The sequence below is a fragment of the Balaenoptera ricei genome, chromosome 1 (assembly GCF_028023285.1).
Source record: "Balaenoptera ricei isolate mBalRic1 chromosome 1, mBalRic1.hap2, whole genome shotgun sequence".
NCBI classification, from domain to species: Eukaryota; Metazoa; Chordata; class Mammalia; order Artiodactyla; family Balaenopteridae; genus Balaenoptera; species Balaenoptera ricei.
The window spans coordinates 32,898,331-32,911,889 of record NC_082639.1 but is presented as its reverse complement, the minus strand read 5'-3'; the positions used below and the strand labels follow the sequence as shown (position 1 = coordinate 32,911,889).

Below are 13,559 nucleotides of genomic sequence, written 5' to 3'. Positions count from 1 at the left end.
TGTCTTCAGGGTTCTGCCAGGGACAGGTTGGGAAAAGGGATGACATATTTGGTAATTCATTCCAGAATTCCTTGAGTTTTGGAATCTTTTCTCTACATTATACAAAGGAATTTCTGTCTTCCCAGCTTTTAGGATTGGCCAATATAATGTTTAGCTTTATCTATTTTAAATATGCCCAGATGCTGCATCCAGGACATTAAATCTAAGATCTGCGGTAGGTGCATGCATGCCAATACATACCACCTGACCCTAAATTACATCTTGGTCTTCTTGATCGAACACTCAATATTTTCATATGGATTCCTCATATTTTTGCCAATGACTGTATAAGTCCCTTCCTCCAGGTATTATTTGCTCCTTGATGTGATATGATGTACTCCAGATAAACTATGAGATATTCTTGCCAAAATATTTAATGTGAATCTAGACCTACTTTCTAGTTTCCAGGTAGATGAAAAATGTAGAACTTTCTACGAATTGGCTTCAAAAAGTCAATGTCATGGGGAAAAACGGTAGAGGCATTGTTCCCAATGAAAAGAAATTGAATAGACATAATAACCAAATGCAATGCATAAATCTAAATTGGATCTTGGTTTAAAAAAAAAAGGAACAGAAGACATTCTTGAGATAACTGGCAAAAATTAAAAATGGACAGAATTTTAGGTGGTATTGAATTATTGTTAATCTTCATTGGTATGAAAATGGTATTGTGGTTATATAGAAGAATATATCACTCAGAAAATGCATGCTCAAATATGGCATGAAAATGGTATGGTGGTTATATAGAAGAATATATCACTCTTAGAAGGTGCATGCTCAAATATTTAATGGTGAAGTATCACTATGTCTGCAACATACTTTCAAATGACACAGTGAAAAATGTTTTCAACATTAAGTTTGTGAGATTTCTCTACGTGGGTGTATATAACTCTGGTTTGGCAATTTCCATTGCTGTTTAGTATTCTATTACATAAATATACTACAATTTCTTTACCCATTTTTCTGCTGATGGACATCTGGATTGTCTCTGGTTTGGCAATATCATGCATAATGATGAACATTCTTACGCTTGTCTTTAATGCTCATGTACATGCATTTCTATTTGGTGTATACCTAGGAGTAGAATTACTGAATTATAGGTATATCTAGGTAGCAACATTAGTAGATAATACTAAACCATTTTACAAAGTAGTTGTATCAATTTACACTCCTACCAGTTGTGTGTTCCCATTGCTCCACATATTTGCCAACACTTGGGTTATCTTTTTTCATTTTAGCCATTCTGGTAGGTGTTTAGTGATGTCTCATTGTGGTTTTTATTTGTATTTCCCCAATTACTAATGAGATTGGGCATCTCTTCATATGTTTGTTAGCCATTTTGGCAGCCTCTTGAAGTGCCTAGTCAGGTCTACACTGTCTGTTTTTCCATTAGCTGGCCTGTCTTTTTCTCGTTTTGCAGGTCTTCATATATTCTGAATACAAGTCCTTTATCATGTGTTTCAAATATTTTTGCTTACTCTGTGGTAAGCATTTCTACTCTGTTAATGGAATCTTTTGATAAACAGTTCTTAAATTTAATCTAATCAAAGTATACAGATGGCAAACAAACATTTGAAAAGATATTCAACACTACGTATTAGGTGATTGCAAATTAAAACAGCAGTGGGGTACCACTACACACCTATTAGAATGGCCTAGATCCAAAAACACTGACAACACCAAATGCTAGCAAGGATGTGGAGCAATAGGAACTCTCATTCATCACTGGTAGGAATGCAAAATGGTTCAGCCACTTTGGAAGACACTTGGCAATTTCTTACAAAACTAAATATACTCTTATCATATGATCATGCTCCTTGGTAATAACTCAAATGGATTGGAAATTTATGTCTACACAAAAACCTGCGCACAGATGTTTATAGCAACTTTATTTATAATTACCAAAACTTGGAAGCAACCAAGATGTCCTTCAGTAAGTGAATAGATAAAATAAACTGTGGCACATTCAGGCTCTGAAATACTATTCAGCACTAAAAAGAAATGAGCTAACAAGCCATGAAAAGACAAAAATGCATATTACTAAGTAAAAGAAGTCAATCTGAAAAGGCTACAAACTGTATTCCAGCTCTATGACATTCTGGAAAAGGCAAAACTATGGAGACATTAAAAAAAAAATCATTAGTTTCCAGGAGTTATGTGGGAGCAAGGGATGGATACGCAGAGCACAGAGGGTTTTCAAGACAGTGAAACTATTCTGTATTATACTATAATGGTGAACACATGTCATTGTACTTTTGTCAAAACCCATAGAATATACAACACCAAAATGCACCATAATGTAGATTATGATAATGATCTGTTGGTGTAGGTTCATTGTTTGTAACAAATGTACAGCTCTGGTGCAGGATGTCAAAAGTGGAGGAGGCTAGGTGGGGGACAGGGGTATATGGAAACTCTCTGTACTTTCTGCTCAATTTCGTTGTGAACCTAAAACTGCTCTAAAAAATATAGTCTATTAATTGTTTTAAATAGTTTTACCACAGGACTTTTTGGAGCCATTACTATTTGTTTTCGTTTTGTTTTGTTTTGGTGGTGTTTTTTTTTTTTTTTTTTTTTTGCCATGCTGCACAGCTTGCAGAATCTTAGTTCCCCGACCACGGATAGAACCAGGACAACCAGGTGCAGTGACAGCACCGAGTCCTAACCACTGGGCTCCCAGGGAATTCCCTTTTTTTTTTTGGATATTATATTCTAGACGTATCGGTACAAGAAGTGATACAACATGCAGTCTTTCCCAAACTTATTTTAGCGTTTTTGTGCTACACCTGTTAGCACCCCATGTGCCTCATAAGCTGTTCATGAAATGCTCCTCTGAGCGGCTCCAGTCTCCCCACCTCCACTACCATGGCCCTCATTCAGCTCTTGCCCTTCTCTGGTCCCCTAGACCTGGTCTTGTTCTCTCAAACACACTGTTGTCGGCAATGCAAGAGTGAGCCGCCTGAAACTCAGATCTGACCATGTCACTCCACTGCTTACAACGCTTCAGGCTAAACTCCTTCCTAGGGTGAAGGAAGCCCCCCGTGATCCGACCCAAACCCACTTGAGTCTCACCTCTCACCACACCTTGACTCACATCAGACCTTAGAAAGAGAACTGCTTGTGCTTCCTGGAATGTTCTGTGCTCTTGCAGGTTTCTGTCTCTTCCTTCACATGGTACTGTCTGGACGACTCTTCTCCTCACCCCCACCTCACCCACTGGTTAACTCCTCCCTGGCCCCCAGGACTCAGCTCAAACACCTCTGACCTTAGGAAGGCTTCCCTGACCTTCCTAGCTCCCATAAAACATGTAAAAGAGATTCTAAGTCTGTTGCCCCATGATTCTGTAAGCTTCTTGAGAGCAGGGACTACGCCAGATTCATTTTTTTCTTATCTCTTCTTCCCAAATTCTAAAAGCTGATGGGCCCCAAGGCTCAGTCCTCTTCTCCTTATGCTCTCTCCTTAGCTGACTTCATCTGGTCTCATGGCTTTACATACCATCCACACCCTGATGACTCCCAAACCAATACCTCCACCGAACTATCTCCAACACAGACGTCTACCTTTGCTGTCATGTTTTTCCAGATCTCCACACGACTGGCTCCTAATTCAGGTCTCAGTTCCAATGTAACCTCCTTCTGACTGTTCCATCCAAACGGTCCCATACCCACCCTCTCCTCTAAACTTGTCTTACCTTGTATTATTACTACCTGAAATTAAATAATCTATTTACTTGTTTATTGTCCATCTCTCCTACCACAATACCCCATGAGATCAGGGAGTTTTGATTCATTGCTTCATTCCAGAGCCTAAGACAGTGCCTGGCACATTGTAAGCACTTATTGAATATTTGTTGAATGAATGAATACCTAACATAGGCCTGGCACATAATATTTGCTAACATTTGAGTGCAAAGTGCCCTGTGTGCTAAATGCACCACAGGAATTGCTTCATTTTACTTTAAGTATTACCATGAGTCCCATTTTACACTAAGACCCAGGGGCTGAGTAGCTTGCCCAGGTCACAGAGTAAGAAGGGATATGAATACTGGCAGCCTGATCCAGAGCTGACTTTCTTAGCCACTGTGCTGTCCTCTCACTTACACCTGGAAGTATTCAAAAGGTATACTCAAAGGAAGGGTGGGTGTGGGCTCAGCTTTTTATTGGCATGGGGTTGGGGGGGAGTGCTTCTAGATCTGATGTTCTGGGACTCCAGCAGGTACAGAAATCCAGAGTTCCCTCCCTCACAACTCTAGACACCTCTGGAGAAAGGCCCCCTTTCTGACTGCCTGGGCCTGGGCCTGGCCCCTGGGTATGTTCTGTACAAAGTTTTTTGTTTTTTAATGGAAACACAGTTGATTTACAATGTTGTGCTAATCTCTGCTGTATAGCAAAGTGACTCAGTTATATACATATATACATTCTTTTTTTATATTCTTTTCCATTATGGTTTATCCCAGGAGATTGGATATAGTTCCCTGTGCAGTAGGACCTTGTTGTTTATCCATCCTAAATGTAATAGTTTTTAAAAATACGGAAAGTGAGGGAACTGCCCCTGGAAAGCAGAAAATCTGCGTGGAACTCACCCTCCTCCAGGAGTGACACAGTGAGAGCAAGCGAGCGGTCCTTCCCTGCAATATTTATTAAGGAATTTACACATACACAGGAGAAAGGCAACCAGGAGTTGTGGTTCCCAAAGATGAAATCTTTTAAGCAAAGTTTCCTTGTTTTAATTTTCAAGTGGGGTGAACGATGACTGAGAGGAAAGCTGCCCAGGCACTCTGCCTCATACACCTGGACAGGTGGGGAGACAGAGCAGCCTGGACACACCGGCAGGAGAGAGCGACTGGCAGGGCGGAGAGGGGAAAGGAGGAAGGGAGCTACCAATGAGATTGTACCTTTTTTTAACTAAAGAAAAACTGGCAACAGTTTTAGGCTGTTGATAAATTAACTCCTCTCTGTTGCAAACCTAAAACTAAAAAAACAAAAACAAAAATACCCAGAGCAGATGGGGAGGGAGTGGGAGGTGGAATACACACACACACACACACACACACACACACACACACACAAGCAGTACACGTTAAGCTCTGCATTCCCACGGGAGGGGCTGGTCCTCCAGCCACAAAGTCAGATCCTACTGAAGGCAGGATGGAGGCAGGGAAACGGGTGTGTGTTTTTGTGGGGAACCTTCGTAGAGTCTTTGGTACTAATAAAGGCTGGCCGAAGCAGAAAGTCCTGAAGCCTCAGATCCAGAAAGCAATTCAGGGCAAAGTAGAGTCATATTTTTGCTCGTCCTCGTAGGAGGGCGTTTGCCTCACGCCAGGGCTAGGGCCAAACTGCTCTAAGACCCAAGGAATATTTAATTTGATTTCATTACTTTCTTCATTCCCATAAATTAGGGGAGCATGATGCCTCTGTTTTCACCCCAAATTTAAACATATGGAAATAGCTTATCAGACCTTTCTGAGTCTGATAGGAGGTTTCACCTGGTGGGAAAGGTGCTCAAAGGTGTGCACATTGATCCTGCAGTCTAAGTGCCTTCTGCCAACAGTTACTAGGGTGCTGGTGCCAGGAGAGGACCAGGGCTGAGGCTGGGGAGGGAGTCAGGAGAGCTGGGGGACAGGCACGACAGAAAACAACAGAGAGGTCCGCGTGTTTGGGACGTGGCTGGGCTGGGCAGAAGGCCAAGTCCCAAGTGATGGATTGAGCAGTTTCTAAACCAAACAGAGAGAGGTAGGAAAGGGGATGGGGGTGGGGGAGCAGTTGGGGAAAGAGGAAACACGGGGAGAGAGGCGCTGAGGAGAGTGGTAGCCATCCAGGTGCGTTGTTTTTATTTCCACATCTGAGGGCTGAGAGTCTGATTTGCTGCCTGTCCGTTCCCGCCGTTCATGGACTGTCCGTAGCTCAGCATGCCGTTGGCGCCACAGAAGTTCATCCCAGCCATCTGCTGGGTCATCTGAAAGGGAGAGGGGAGACTCTCAGACCAGGCTGTGGGCCTGCGGCCAACTAGAGCAACAGGCAGGGAAGGAGTCCTTCCGCCTGCGGGGAGGGGAGAGTGAAACAAAGGGGAGCTCTGTCGGGGTACATAACTGCCCTGAACCCCCTCGGGTCATTCCGAGGATACCAGACCACGAAGATGAAGGACTTTCCAGAAGGGAGATGTTGTCTGAGACTACTGCTCAGGAAGGGGAAGGGGGAATCCTGGAGCGAGTCAACATAAAAGTGGCATGGGAGGTTAGTCTCTGTTTCTTTTCCAATCTCTCATCCTGAAAAGAAGGGGCCTGTTGTGAACTGGCCGTGGCCAACCCTGAGAGTAGAAAGAGAAGCCCCCACGCTGGCGCTCCTGTCTTATCTCCCGCAGAGTCATTACCGACAGTGTCAGGGAAAGTTCTCGAGCAGAGAGAAGAAGAAGAAGAAAAGGAAACTGGACCATTCAGAATGAACAAAGGAAGGCAAAAAAAAAAAAAAAAAAAAGACCAACATGTCTTCAGGTCTTCAGTGTATGAGAAGGGAAATTGCTGGGAGAAAAGAGTCGGTGGCATCAGGCCTGGGTGGGGTTGGGGTCTCTTTATGAATTCAGTTGAAAGCCTGGCCTCTGGCAGTGAACAGAAGAAACTATTTCTCAAAGAAAAATGCCTTAAATTTCCCAAGCCTGGTACATTTTCTGTTTAAGTTCTTTTCCTTTAGGAGAAGGTATAACTATTTTTCTTCCGCCAGCTTTTAAAGAAAATTTCAAATTTACAGAAAGGTTGAAAGAATAGTACAATGAAATCCATATATCGCTCCTTAAATTCACCAATTGTTAACATTTTTGCCTTATTCTCTCTCTGATATATACATATATGTCACCTTTTAAACATTTTGATGGGCACTGAAAATTGCACATATCGTGACATTTCACCCCTTAATAAGTCAGGAATCATCTCATAAGAAAGAAGACTTTCCTAGAACCACATTACAACTAATATGTCCAAGACGTTTAATATTAACACTATATTCTAATATACATTACATTTCAATTTTACATCTCTTTAGTCTCCTTTAATCTAGAAGAGTTCCCCTGCCATTTTTTCCTGACACTGTTTTAAGAGTCCAGGTTGGTTATTTTGCAGAAAATCCTTCAGTTTAGATTTATCTCATGTTTTCTTATGATTGGATCCAAGTTAAATATTTTGGGCAAAAATTCTATGTAAGTGATAATGTGTCCTTCTTAGTATAAGATACCAGGAAGCACATGAAATTAATGTGCCCCACTGTTGATAATTCTATGTTTGATCACTTATCTTAGGTTGTATCCATCATATGTTCTTTCACTGTACTTAGTAAGTAATCTGAAGGGTATTTCTTTGAGAATGTGTGAATACCCTGTTCGTTCTACAATTATTAGTTGTCATTCTTCAGCAAAGAAGGCTTTCCCTCCTTCTATCCCACACCCACTTTTTAAAAATATCACTGTGGACTCATGGATTTTTTTTCTTGTCTACAGAGTCTAAAAGTTTACTGGGATATGTTAGAGTTGACCATTCTGAGTCAATTTTTCCAGATACACAGTGGGTTCTTTCAATATTATATTCAAGTCTTTTATTTCTAAGAAATGGTCTTGTATTATAGTTTTAAATATATTAATTCTGTTCCACTATTTTGTCTTTTTCTTTGGGAGTCTCCAAATATATTTATGTTAGGTCTTCTTTGCCTGACTTCTGCATTACTTTCTCTCTGATTCTTATTACGGCTCTCTATATTTAGTTCTCTTCTCTGAGCTGTTTCATGCCTTTCCTCAATGCCAAACATATTTTCAGTTGAATCTATTCTCCTTTGACTAACTTGTAATTCAGTCTATTTCTAAGATAATTGTGTCATTTTCCAATTTGTTTCCTGAGTTCAGTAAACTTTCACTTCACAACTTCCAGTTTTTTGTCCATTTTGGTTCTAAGTTTTTAAATTTCTGATTCAAGCTGTTTTGTCTTATCTGCAAGTGTTTGTTAAAGGACATTTAATTCAGATTGCTGGATTGTGTAACAGTTTTCTTCTACTTCGTGACTGCTTTTGGGGGAGAATTTCCACTTCCTGAAATGTTTTGATTTTCATTTTCTATTTTCTTCTCATAGTAGTTTTGTATGAATGTCATCTGCCACTTTCTGTTTAGTTTTTTTTTAGTTTAGTTTAGTAGCTTAGTTTTTTTTAGTGCTCTATTTTTCCGAATCAGCAATAATACAGACAGGTGAGAGGGTCTGGGGAGACTACTAGATTTGTTAGTACAAGAGCGCCCTCTCCTGTTAGTATAGTGAAATGATTATTTGGTGGGAAGGAGAATGGTGGATCTTCTGATTTTGTGATTCTCTTTTCCACTTCTCATTTCTTACTTCCCCTTCACCACCAGGTCTCCAAACAGCACCCCCTCCTTCTAGGTCATCCCCATCTCTCCTAGACACAATGCTTTTCCAAAGCTACCACTCATAAACCTATATATTTCAAGTCCCTTGTTTTTGATTCTCCAAGTAACCAGAGTTCTACTCCACCACGTCTCAGACCTCTTCTCCACATGCCTCTAATCAGGACAGGGCTTTCTCTTTCTAGGGGGTGATTTTATCTATGCTCTATCACCTCTAGCCCCCTGCTCCCTCTCCTCTTTTCACATGGTCTCTCTGTGATGCTGGCTCTGCTGGATTTCGGTGTTTATGTGCCTACTGTCATGTAATTTGAGGTTTGTAGTATTCTATTAGATGCGGTAGTCGTGAGTTATGGGTGCTTTTATTTGCACTCATTGTTTCTCTGTATAGGTCGTTTTGGTGAATGTGTGGAGAGTTTTAGAATTAGGCAGTTACCCTTATTCTACAGGAACCCAAAATGCCTTAGAAAGTCTGAGGTTAGACAGATCTTCTGTTAAAAAAATAAATAAATGAAGCAAACCCGAGAATGTCTCTGGCAATATCTCATTTACGCTGCAAGGATTCAAAGGGTAAGGGAGAGACACTAAGTGAGACGGACGTGAGGGAGGCTCAAAACTCTTGTCCTGAGTGAAATGGAGCAGCTCACCTGAGTAAGGTTCCACTGCAGCTGCTGAGCTGGCTGAACCCCGTACACAGTCTGGGGCATAGCTGCCAGGCCTGTCATGTAGCCGGCCTGCTGGGTGGTCATCATTCCGTTTGGCACACCCATCATGGATGCCTGCATGCCACCCATATAGCCTGCAGGCATGGCCATGGGGGCAACCATACCAGAAGCTCCTGGCTGAGCGACCATGCCTACTGGTGGGGGCATCATGCTCCCCATTAGGCTGTTAGGAGGTGTAACCCCAGGGAAGCTGGGGTAGGCTGTGGGATATGCCATCTGAGCAGGAGCCATGAACATTGCTGCCAAGAAAACATACACACAGATCTGTTAAAGAGGAATGCGTACGAGGTGAGTCCAAACTCTCACTGGCTGCTCCTTTCCAGCTAGAATTCCTCAGGATTACTCAACGCAGAATGCTCTTTTACACAGCAAAACGGTTAGACAGAGCCCCTACAAGACTTGCTATGGCTTCCAGCGGGCTGCGGACCCAGCCACTTCCCCTTTAGGGTCCAGATCTGGACCCTGAGTCAGACTTCACAGAGCTGTGACGCCAGACCCCACAGAAGTATGGCTCTGAGTTACGTTAATCTCTATCTCCTGATACTTGGTAGCTTCACAAGGAATGTCATGTTCAGGTTTGTTTGGAGAATGATGTCCTGGCCCCCAGAGCAACTGCCCCTGTCACAACAAATGATTCCTGCATGTAAGGCCTCACGTCTCTATCCGGCACATTGCCATGACCCCCATGAACTCTACCTTGGGCAGGCATCTGAGGCGTCTGGGATCCATAGAGTGAAAGGATGGAGTCTTTAGAGAGCTGCTTCTTGCCTGTTTCTTCTGATTTGCTCCCTGGCTCTGGAAACAGGTTTAGGTTTTCGGGAACAGAGCCGGCACTCCCCGCGGTTGGCATGGAACCTACAACCTTAGGGCAAAGAGGGCGGTGGGTGGGGATTGGAATGGTCCTCATGGGGGTCTCTGTAAGGACCTCCTGCATCTCTCTGCCACTTCTAACATTTGCAATAAGAGTTCATGGCTCGAGTTAATAGCTTCCTGACACTTTTACCATACAAATATCTGGAAACACCTGATAGTTAAGCTCTGGTACAATTCTTTGTTCTTTAGCAAAACAATGTGATTTGGTGGAAAACTAACACATAAACAAATAAAAATGACCTACAACTGATGCATCCAGAGAGAAGTGAATTAAGATCCCAGTGCCACCACTTACTAGTTGTGCAACGAGAAGCTAGTCACATTAACTTTTCTGAACTAACATTTCCTCATCTATAAAAGATCCATTTTGCAGGGTTGTGGTGAGTATTTTAAATCATAAATGAAATATACAAAATGAGATACAAAATCACCTAGCACTGTGCCTGTTGTACACAGCAGGTATTCCACAAATGGTAGCCGTTAAAGGTTTCAAGTCTTTCCTACTTACAAACTCTCTGGCAATAACTCAGGCTGAGGAGCTGACCTACAGGATCAGCCTTTACAACCTGACACACCTTCAACAGTAGTCCACTCAAAGGGCCCACTCTTTTTGGGCAGGAGACAACATGGAATGAATAGTAACCTTAGGCTGTAACACAGATGATAGCGTTAAGGGAAGAATCAAGAAAATCAAAGTCCACTTCCACCAAGGAAGCATGACTTGGTTCCATGATTACGTTATCAAAATCACCCTTTCCAGAATGCTCTTTAATCCTGAGGCACCCACAAGACTCACCTTTCTGGAAACTGAAGAAGAGGGAGATGGAACAGAGGCCAAAAGATCTAAATCCTTCTCTAGGGTATTACTGGTCTTACTATTTGCAATGGAGCAGGACACAGGAGCATCTGGAAAGAGAGATCAAAGTTAAAACGTAGCACTGCTCATTAAGCCCATTCCTTCCTTCTATTCTAGACACAAAGCAGCGAAGGCCCACATGCTCCATCAAGAACCCAGAAATCTATGTTCTGGAACCACCCAGCTTGGATGGGGCATCTCATAAGAGGCCTCACCCCACATGCCCCAGAACAGTCTGGAGAAGCCTGTAGCCCAGCTTTCAGGCAAAGGACAGCAGAAACCCAGGCTTGAAGGCTACGTTAGCACCACCGCAAGGGGGCTGGCTGGCTCCTTTCGGGCTATTTGAGGGGCAAAGCTGTGTAGGATTCATTTTCAGAGGGAAATGAAAAGTATAGACATTAGAAGCCGAAGTAGCCAATAACCTAAATCAGCAGGAATGGACTGAAACAAAGTATAGCCATCAGTACTGTGAAAGGTAAGAATAGGCTCTATTTCTGAAAGGGGTAAAACCACTAGTTCAGGGTTTCAAAAGTTTGGAGGAAAATCATGATCACAAGGTAATGGGCCGTCTCAGAAACAGGATGCACCTGGAAAATGAGAGGGATGGGGGCAGGGCTCACAGGTGCTGGTTTAGTGACACTTGCTAACGTTTAATGAATGCTTAGTTTGTGCTGGGCAAGGAGTTAAGAGTTTTAGAGGCATTATCTCATTTAATCCTTCCAACATCATCTTTGAAGTAGACTCATATCATCCTCACTATGTAGGTTAGGAAAGTAATGTTTAGAGGTTAAGTGAGCTACCCAAGGTCACATAGATAGTAGGTGGCAGAGTTGGGACTTTGGCTTCAATGGCCATGCTCCACCACTACTGTACTTAACCACTACTCTATCACTGTACATTTTTCACAGTACGGTGAAAAATGAAACACCTCTTAGAACAACTGCTCAGATGTAAAACAACAGGAAGAACACGAGGGAACAATCTTAGTGATGAAGCCACCAACTGAAGAGTCCCATCTCTACCTATCTTCCCAGGATCACAGAGAATTCATCAAAATTTGTATGATTATGGGAGTGGAAAAGTCTAACTCTTACCAAGGCCCAACAAATCCATGACAGGTGCTGTGGATTTCGGGGAACTTTTCCGAGGTAGCTGTAGATCTTCTTTTTTCTGTGGCTAAGGTGAAAATACGTTACAGAAAGAAATAAGCAGGTGTTTTTGAACCTTCTATTCTCTCTGCTGTAAAGCCACAGGGGTTCTTGTGGCTTGGCTGCTGTTATTCAGAGAGTTACCAAAGAAACACAACTCAGGAAGCGTCGTGTGAAAAAATCAAGTCAGGAGGCACAGTGCAGAAATCAAACCTAAAGTGAAAAACAAAGCTGTCATCTGTGCTTATTTGGCTTTCTGAAGAGACAGATCTTTCTGAAACCAAGACAACCACAGATCAGGGATCCAACAGGAGCAGCAGTTTCTGGTCCCAGGAAAAGCCAAGAATAAAGGCAGGTGTCGTATGGTACAAGAGCCAACACATCTCCCAGTGATTAGAAAACCTTTAATACCAAAAAGGAGCTCAGTTAAAGGTTACCTAATTCACTCTGCCAGTATCACTAAGGAATGTGTTCTGCAGACAGTGCAATTCAGAATGATGATAGAAGACTCTTCCTTAAGCAAATAGTAAAAAGTCCTCTTTCCCGAGAATCTAAACTCCTATAGTGGAGCATCTACTACCACTGCCACAATATGTCCTATGGGAAAAGAAAGGTGTCTACTTCCATATGACAGAGCAAGAATACAAGAAGGGATGGTTTAAAATGGATGAGGATAGCCTGGCTTCTGGACTGTTCTTAACCACAACAGGAGAATGAGGTAAAGAAGGTCTAAGGAGAGAAGGACTAATGTAGCATCTGCTCAGAAGGTGTCACAGAGCCTTGGCATTCTGCCCTGAAACGTGCCTCTTGCTCAGATGGGACAGATGCAGTTCCTAAGCTCCCACCTGGACCCCAAAAGAAGTGTTACAGAGCAGATCAGGCAGCAACAAGGCAATGAGAAAGCAGCAGAAATGTCAGCGGGTGATCTAACCTAAACGTGGCCCCCATTTAGCCCCAGGTGCAATGGTGAGATACGCTATCAACACTACCCCACCCGTCCCCTCCACATGTGAACACGCCATGTGAACAAGGCCATCCACACAGTACACATACTTCCCCACTTACCATTTTAACTTTCTCAAAAACAACAGGTTCCATTTTTTTCTCCGGAGCTGGTTCGCTCCCTCTTTTCCACTTGTCATCTTTTTCTTTCTATGATGATTTAACAAAACAAGACAAAGAACAGGCCCCATGGTGACTAACAGTTCAACAAATTATAACCTCAAATGGCCCAAAAGGACACAAATATCCCTACTGAATCTGATGTAGGAGTCTGACAAACTCGGGGTTTCTTGGTGTGGGGCATGAGCGTTGGCTTCTTCCACCCTGGCCTCAAGGCTGCAACAGGCATCTTTCAGATTTCTTAAGCACCTCCCTCCTTGTTCTGCCTAACACACTTATGACCGCTAGTGTGCAGACTGGGTTATCTACAGGGGTTAAACCATTTCACCGGTTTGCTGCCCCTTTTTGACCCTAGTTTAACTTGCTCATCTTGGCACAGGGGTGAAAACTGTTCATCTTACTCGGCAT

At 42.7% G+C, this 13,559-nt stretch overlaps 1 protein-coding gene across 1 annotated transcript in view; it reads right to left on the bottom strand.

Annotated features, from left to right (window-relative positions):
- Nucleotides 1-4,690: 4,690 nt before the first annotated feature.
- SMAP2 (small ArfGAP2) overlaps nucleotides 4,691-13,559 on the bottom strand; it is a 48,055-nt gene continuing 39,186 nt past the window's right edge. Inside the window, exons 5-10 of the mRNA XM_059897344.1 lie at nucleotides 13,095-13,181; nucleotides 11,976-12,057; nucleotides 10,822-10,931; nucleotides 9,849-10,014; nucleotides 9,075-9,391; nucleotides 4,691-5,994 (exon numbers count right to left, since the gene is read on the bottom strand). Coding sequence (XP_059753327.1) covers nucleotides 5,869-5,994; nucleotides 9,075-9,391; nucleotides 9,849-10,014; nucleotides 10,822-10,931; nucleotides 11,976-12,057; nucleotides 13,095-13,181 — 888 coding nt within the window. The 3' untranslated portion in view covers nucleotides 4,691-5,868. The remainder of the gene's footprint in view (nucleotides 5,995-9,074; nucleotides 9,392-9,848; nucleotides 10,015-10,821; nucleotides 10,932-11,975; nucleotides 12,058-13,094; nucleotides 13,182-13,559) is intronic.